The sequence below is a fragment of the Lipotes vexillifer genome, unplaced genomic scaffold (genome assembly GCF_000442215.2).
Source record: "Lipotes vexillifer unplaced genomic scaffold, Lipotes_vexillifer_v1.1 scaffold1639, whole genome shotgun sequence".
In the NCBI taxonomy this organism is placed as follows: domain Eukaryota; kingdom Metazoa; phylum Chordata; class Mammalia; order Artiodactyla; family Lipotidae; genus Lipotes; species Lipotes vexillifer.
In genome coordinates, this window is record NW_006782296.1 from 415,428 (window position 1) to 422,951 (window position 7,524).

General features: G+C 55.5%; 1 protein-coding gene across 3 annotated transcripts in view; it reads right to left on the minus strand.

Annotated features, from left to right (window-relative positions):
* Positions 1 to 3,893, minus strand: part of MPP2 (MAGUK p55 scaffold protein 2) — a 24,718-nt gene extending 20,825 nt beyond the window's left edge. The window contains exons 1-2 of one of the 3 annotated variants that reach the window (XM_007455089.1): positions 3,831 to 3,887; positions 988 to 1,051 (exon numbers count right to left, since the gene is read on the minus strand). Coding sequence is in view for 1 of the 3 variants with exons in the window: in XM_007455087.1 (XP_007455149.1) it covers positions 988 to 1,018 (31 nt within the window). In the remaining 2 variants the exon portion in view is untranslated. Of the gene's footprint in view, positions 1 to 987; positions 1,052 to 3,830 lie in introns of all 3 variants that reach the window. The other 2 variants (XM_007455087.1, XM_007455088.1) reach the window with 2 other exon arrangements.
* Between the last annotated feature and the right edge of the window lie 3,631 nt (positions 3,894 to 7,524).

Here is a 7,524-nt window from a genome sequence, read left to right on the forward strand (position 1 = left end):
TGAACCGCTGGAGTAGGATGCAGATTTTGTGCATAGAAGACTTTGTCTATGATGAGGCCCCTCGGCTTTCATCAGATTCTCAATGGGATTCAGGACCAATACAATTTAAAAACACTTATCTTGTCCCATCACTTCGTCTTCCAGATGGGGAAACCTAGGTACTAAAAGGGAGGTGACTGACTCAGGGCCACAGGTTAATGAGGTAACAACTCAGCAGCACAGCATAATAATTGTGAATATTCTTTTTTTTTTTTTTTTTTTTTTTTTGATACCGGGCCTCTCACTGCCATGGCCTCCCCCGTCGCGGAGCACAGGCTCCGGACGTGCAGGCTCAGCGGCCATGGCTCACGGGCCCAGCCGCTCCGTGGCATGCGGGATCCTCCCGGACCGGGGCTCGAACCCGCGTCCCCTGCATCGGCAGGCGGACTCCCAACCACTGCGCCACCAGGGAAGCCCTGTGAATATTCTTAATGGTAACGTGCTTTCTCTGTCATAGCCTTTACACCTCTTTACAGAAGAAGAGACGCAGGCTCCAAGAATTTAAGCAGCTTGTTCCTGAGGCTTCCTAGCTTGTCTGGGTGACCCACACCCTTGCCCTAAAACCTCCTATAGAGCTAAGTTGAGGCTTCCTGACCTGGCATTCTCCACGCACAGCCTCCTGTGCCCCAGCACACACACACTCCCATCTTAGCACATGACAGTCCACTCTACCCATCTGGTGGGCACTGCACCATGGACTTCTCCAGAGCATGCATTCCCCTGGCCTCCATGGAGGTGAGTTGTGCTGTGTCTCCAGCCCCACCCTGGGGCAGGTGCAGCAGGGTGATAGAAGTTGCCAAAGAAATGGCTGAGCAGCTGGGTGGAGCAGCAGCGGCAGGGGCAGTTTGTTCTTCCAGGGAGCTGTGGGAGTGCCTGACTGCTGCTCCCCACCCTGCCTGGCACCCCCTGAACCACTGATATAAACTGACATCCCCACTCCCTTCTTACCAGACTCAGAGTTGGTGGCGGCAACTGGCATGGTGAAATCAGCAAGGGCTCTGAAATGGCTCTCCTGGAGGAGGGGAGACAGGAGGTTGAGAAGGCACAAGGGTAAAGCAAGGGAAGGAATTAGGAAGGGCCTCGCCCTCAGGATCACCCAGCGAGGTAGGGGAGAGGGCATTGCCCTGACACTAAATGATCCCACAGTCCTGGGAGGCAGGAAGAGCAGATATTACATGCCCATTTCTCCAAGGAGGAGGAGACAGAGGATCAGAGAGGTTAGTTGATTTGCCCAAGGTCACAAAGCTAATAAAGAGAGCTACAATGAAAACCCAGGTTTTATGACTCAAAAAAAAATTGTTTCTGCCCACCATCTGTCTTTTTTTTTTTTTTTTTTTTTTTTGAGAGAGAGAAAGGGTGGGAAAAAGTCCAGTTTGAGTCAAAAGCAGGAAAGATGGGTGTTCCCTGACTTGAAGCTCCATGGGTCAAGAACCGCATCAGTTTTATTTTGCCTCTGGATCCCAGACCTAGCGCGGTGTAAATCCTCCACAAACGTTTGTCCATCTGTCTGACAGAAATGATGTCATACATCCCCAAGGCCTCTCTTGCTTCCTCTTTCTCCCCCTGCCCCTTCTTAGCCGGAGCTGGGACAAGGTGAGCAGGGGCTCTGGGCAGAACCAGCCATGGAGTTTACAGACCCAGTTCCCATCCCAGGTCCTCCCCAAGCTGGGGTTGGATCCCTCATTCTCCGGGGGAGGGTACAGGTGGGTAACCCACCATTCTTCCTTACTTTGCCTTCCTGGGCCTGTGCTGCTGCAGAAAACCCTAATTCCTGGTTGCCTTGACAGCAGGAGGCGGTGGCTCACAGCAGGGGTGGGGGAGTGCAGGGAAGCAGCTGGCAGTGCCCACTTTAGGACTGAATGCTACTGGGCCCTGGGGGTGGGGGAGCCACAACTTCACCTCCCCCACCAAAAGGTCCCTAGAGGGACCACTACCTGATTTCAATAAAATCTTCTCTCCTCCTATCACCTTCCCAGGCCTGAGCTGGTCATCTGAGCTCAAGTAGCAGAAATTACAAAAGTGGAAGGATGGCTCCCCTTCCTCCTGGATCTGCCCCTGAGAACAAGGAAGAAAGGAGCTTTCAGGGAGAGGAAGGGCGCCCCCTGTCAGGCTAGCACCCAGGCTGGGAGCAATGCCCAGGATCCACTGTACCAGCTAGTGCGCCGGGCGCCAAACCCTGCTGTCCTATTCCTAGGCAGTATCGAGGAGGGCTCCCTTCCTGCCCCCTCCCAGGTCCCAAGGACCTGGAACCTGCAGCCCTCTCCTGGCTGGCGCTAATCTCCCTGACGGTGGCTGGCAAAGAGAACTCCAGATGTCCTCCTTCCCCAGAGGGTGGAAGGTGGGAAGAGGCAGGGAGGATCCTGTCCCCAGAAGTCTTGCCTAGCCTGCCTGGGTTTTCCTCTGGGGAGTCGGTTCCCACGGCATCGGCTAGCTCTGCCCTACCCCCACCCAAGCCTCCGAGAGGGCGGGGCCCGGCTGTGCCCACAGGAGAACAGCAGTGCCAGGCAAGCCAGCCTGGCTCTGAGCCAAGGTCCGGAGCCCAGGCATCTGGGAACCCGCACCTCAGCTTCCAAAACCTTGGGCCCAGGAGCCCTCTCACCCCTACGTCCAGGCTATCCACACTACCCAGGGTCGGTAGATGATGTGGGCCCACCGAGAAAGGGGGAGGTTTCCTCCAAGCTCCGTCAATACCCGTACAAAGAGATGGAGAGGAGAAAGGTCTGACAAAGGCACTTTGAAGACCGACAGGTCGTGGGGAGTGGTAGACAGACTGGGTCTTGTGGCCGGGCGGGTCTGCAAGCACCGACTATCAGAGCGCCCCCGCCCCCCGCCCCACCCCGCTCCAAGAGCCCAGCCCGAAAACGCTGGGCGCTAGGACCTGGGAGGAGGGGGGTGTGTTGCGAGCCATTAAAGTAGGCTCTTTGCTTGCACGCCCGCCCGAGACTAGGGGATGAGGTCACTGAATGGCTGCGCCCCCCCCCCCCCCCCCCCCCCCCTTTCTCCCCCCCCCCCCCCCGTTAAACTAGCCTGTCCTCCTACCATCTCTTAGGGGATGCCTGCCTCCACCCAAACAGTACATCCTCCTACTCTCTTCTCCCCTAAGCTCCATCCAAAGCGCCCGCCCGAGACTAGGGGATGAGGTCACTGAATGGCTGCGCCCCCACCCCCACCCCGTCCTCATTCTCTCCCCCCTCCCTTAGTTGACCTAACTTTCTGGCCCTGGCTCCTCGCTCCTGGCACCGATCCCTTCCCAGTTCTCCAGATCCTAGCCTTGGCCCCCGACCCAGACCCGCCCCCTCTACAACCTGGGAAGCGAAGAAGCATCACACCCCCTTCCCAGGACCCCCTCCCAGGAAAGATTAAGGTGTTGGCCTCCCAAGGTGGCGGGGGAGCCAAGGGGACCAACGCAACCTCTGTCTTGCGCCCCCAACCCCGGAAGAGCTAACAGCGCGGTTCTTACGTAATGCCTGGCTCCGAAGTCCCCAGAATCCGCACGGCCCCCAGAGAAGCCGCCCGGACGCCCGGGCCCCTCACAGCTCACCAGCTCTGTGCCTGACGTCACTTAGAAGCCCTCGCCGCGGGGGCGGGGGCCAGCGAAAATGGGCAGCGGGGTTTGGTCTCTCTCTAGGAGCACCCGAGAAAGGGGGTGGGGGCGGGAGGGTGAGAGGGAGGGGACTGGCCTGAGGGAAAAGGCCAGGGGAGGTGGGACGCAGAGAAAGGGCCCCAAGTGCCGTGCCAGGACGAAGAGGGCCCTCGGGTGGGTGCTGGCTCGGGGGCTGGGGGACGCCTACCTGCGCCCCGAGAGGCCCCTAGCTCGGGGTTGCTCCAGCGCAGCCCGGCGCTCCGCGTTTATTGCTTGTCAATCGCAACCCCCGGTCTTAAAGCGGCGAGGCCTCCTCTGCGCGAAGGGGCGGAGACCGAGAGAGGAGGGGAGGGGGATATGGATGCCGCGGGACCACCCCGAGGAAAGTAGCCTTTCCGAGCAGCTAGTGGGTAGGCCGGGAGGTGGTGGTCTGGGAGACACTGCACAGCCCAGGATCCACCCTCCTCCCCAACTTGCTTTCTACTCGGGGAAGCAAGGACTGGGACCTGTACCTACTCTCGGCGCCCAGCGATCCCTTAAAAGGGCGATGGTGAAAGATTACCCGCCCACTTCTCTCAGCTTAGACCGGCGTTCCAGTTCCAAGCGTGCCTCACCTTTCCTCATTATCCTGCTTCCCAACTGGATAAGGGAGCAGGAGGAGTTTAGGGAAACCCCCAAAGAGCAAGAGACGCACCCCAGTAGGGCCTCGGGCTCAGGGACAACTTTTAAGGATTCAGTGGTGGCTACCTGGATCCCAGATCCTCTCGGCGAATTTACAAAAAAAAAAGGGGGGGGAAACGTCGAGACCCTATTTCAAGCCTGGGCCGGAAAGCTGGTCCACACCTCTGTCTACGCAGTACAGAACGAGGTAACCCTTCCTCAGAGTGCCATCTCAAGAAATAAAGAAAGACTTAAATCCAGTTGCCCGCCTTCGCCGGGCTTCTGGCTCCACCCTAGACCTGCACTTAGTTCTGGCCTTGGAATACAGGAGGCTCAGCCCCAAGACCACCCTTCGCTAAGTGAGCAGAGCATTCGGGGCCAGCCGCGGTACTACTCTGGCCACAGTATCCCCCAACCCCTCCAGCTGCCCTCTAGAACATGCAGGGCTCCTAAGATCAGAAATGAACTTCATCCTGGAAACTTGCTTGGAAATCTCAGAAGTGGGTTTGACTTGGAAATCCATCCTGGAAGAATGGGACTGATCCCTGGGTCCAGGAGACTCAGCTCGCCCCTGAGCTCCGGAGAGCATAGGTTTGAGTATTGGTAAAGGGAAGAGGCACAGAACCAGGCCAAACTCGACTGAAAACCCTGATGTTTTTCGGTGCTCTCTGCCCTTGTTACTGAGGAAGGAGAAGAACGTTGGTTAGCGACCCCAGATGGCGGGGGCTGGAATTGCAGGCTTCTGTCTCCAACCAAAGAGCTTGCTGGAGCACGATGCTTCCAGCCCTCTCTTCTGTCTTCAAGCCAGAAGATCCTCCTAATTCAATTCAGGAAGAAGTCCCTTTGCCATTATGAAGGCTACTGTCCACTCTCACCTGTCTACCTCTGGGCAGTGAATCACTTGGCTATTTGCGTTTGATTGGGAAGTGGAAGGATCTTGAATCTCTCCAAAATATTAATTACTTCTTCTTAGTCACATGGCTATTACCCCATAGCAACACACAGCAAACTTTCAGTTTCACTCAAGGCCACCAGGACAAGGTGGGATTCCAGATTTTGGCCCTCTAGGAAGGTGGAGCCCAATTCGTTACCCTTACAAGCTGCCTCCCCCCCATTAGTCAGTCAACAAGCATCTCTCTTATAAGGGCCTTATAGAATGCCAGCTCCTCACATCTGTTCAGAATCTTACAATTGATATATTGTTCGATTCTCACAACAGCCCCATGAGGTTACAGAGAAGGGAGAAACATTTCCTGATACAGAGTAGGATGCTCTTATTCTGTTCTAGATAGGGTGCCAGCTTCAGTGATAGTGAGTCCGATACCAGCTTCAGCGCCAGCATCAGTGAGTCCTGAAGGTGGAGATCGGGGAGGGGTGGTGTCAGACACAAAAATCACTTTCTGGCGGTATAACTGAATGTCATGACAGAGGTGCAGTAAGTGTTCTAAGCAGGGCCCCAAAGGAATGAGGGTGCTACTAGTGGGAAATAGAATTGCTGGGGCGGGAAGCAGGTTTGAGGGGTCCACAATGCATCCCATGGCAGTTAGGAGCTGCCCCTCTGGCGGAGGGTTGGGGGAGTGGGGGGAGTAAGGGGGAGTGGGGAAGTTGGGCGGGGGGCATGGGGGAGTGAGGGGAATGAGTCCTCTCCCTCTGGGGTCTGTATTTAGCTCTGTCTTCCTCCCTGCCCCCGCCTCAGAGGTCACAATGGTGCAGGCAGTGTCTCTGCTTCCCCTAAAATCAAGGTTTTCCTCTGGTGGATATTCATTCCAAGGCTTTGGGATTCAAGGCACAGAAAGAAAGAAAACTTGGAGCGGGTGTTCTGAAGGGTGCTGTATTGAGTGATGTTGCACTTCCGGTGATGACCAGCAGGGGCCGCCAACAGCTATCCCCAGCCTCTGTTTCTACACCCACCCACTCTGATCTCTTTCCCCGACCCCTGCAACTTGCCAGTCCTGTTCTGGAAGCCTTTTCTATTGGCTGTAACTCTCAGTAAAAAAATAAATAAATAAAGTTTGGAACTGTCACTGTATGTATATTTATGTTTATATATTATATTTATGCTATTGAACTAATAATGTATATTAAAAATCATTCACGCACCAAAAATTTTTCGTGATTATTTTTTAAACTATGAATAGAAGTTTCAATATTTTCTTACCACACCCTAAAGGATCATCTGATGCAACCCTAGGTGCATTCCCCACTTTGGAAACCAAATTTCTAAAGAAAAAGCTGCGCCCCTACCCTCTCTTCAATCCCAGTCTCAACAGGGCATCTAGACAAGTAGCTTTGCCTCCTCTCCAGGACCAAACCAAACCCTCCCTGGAGGACCAAGTGTCCTGACCACTTGCTCCCGTCGCAACCTCAAGACAGCCTGACATCCACCATCACCACCACCACCACCAGACACACACCAACCTGCCCTGCACCCACGTTAGACTGCTGGTCTGGAGGTGCAAAACCTCTCCCAAAAGCAGCCTCCTGGCCCTCCTCGCCACTCCCCACCCCTGGCCCAACACTCACACTTTGCTCTGCCTCCTTGCTTTACTCTGCCATGGGGTGGGATGTCCTGGAACTAGACAGTTCTGTGCTGACATCCTGGCTCCGCCACGTGGTGTATGTGTCCTAGGCCAGTTACATAACATCTCTGAGCCTCAATTTCCTCATCTGCACAATAGGGATAACAGCCTCCGCCTTGGGAGAGGACATAGAGTGGCTGCCACAGTGCCGGGCACACAGAAAGTGCCCCATAAATGTGGTTCCTTTCTGGGAGTAGGTCTGAGTAGGCTCTCACTAGGTGCCAGCTGGGCAGTGGGTGGTTAGTCTCTGTCTCTGGCTGTCTGATGTACCCATAACTGGCCTCAGGTCCTCCTGGGGAAGGCGGTGGTTCACCCCAGGGCTTCTGAAGCCCCAGGTATCTGATACAGAAAGCATGTCCTCTTCCTGCTGCCCACACACCCATTAGTGGCATCTTGCCGAGCTCTATCTGTGCCACCCACCTCTCTTATCCTCTTCCTCCAGTGCCCAACCAAGGTGCCAAGGGCTTTGCTGTGGGCACCATGTAAGGGGCCCAGGAATAAGTAGCTCATCACTAGAGTGGGGATGAGCTCGCAAAAGGCAGTGCAGACCGTGGGAGTGGGAGGAAGTCCTGCTAGCGAACCCAAAAACCCAGTGTCCATTGCTGGAGACTCCCACAAGCCAACAGTGCCTTTGAGTGCCCCTATAGACACTGGACAGGGCAG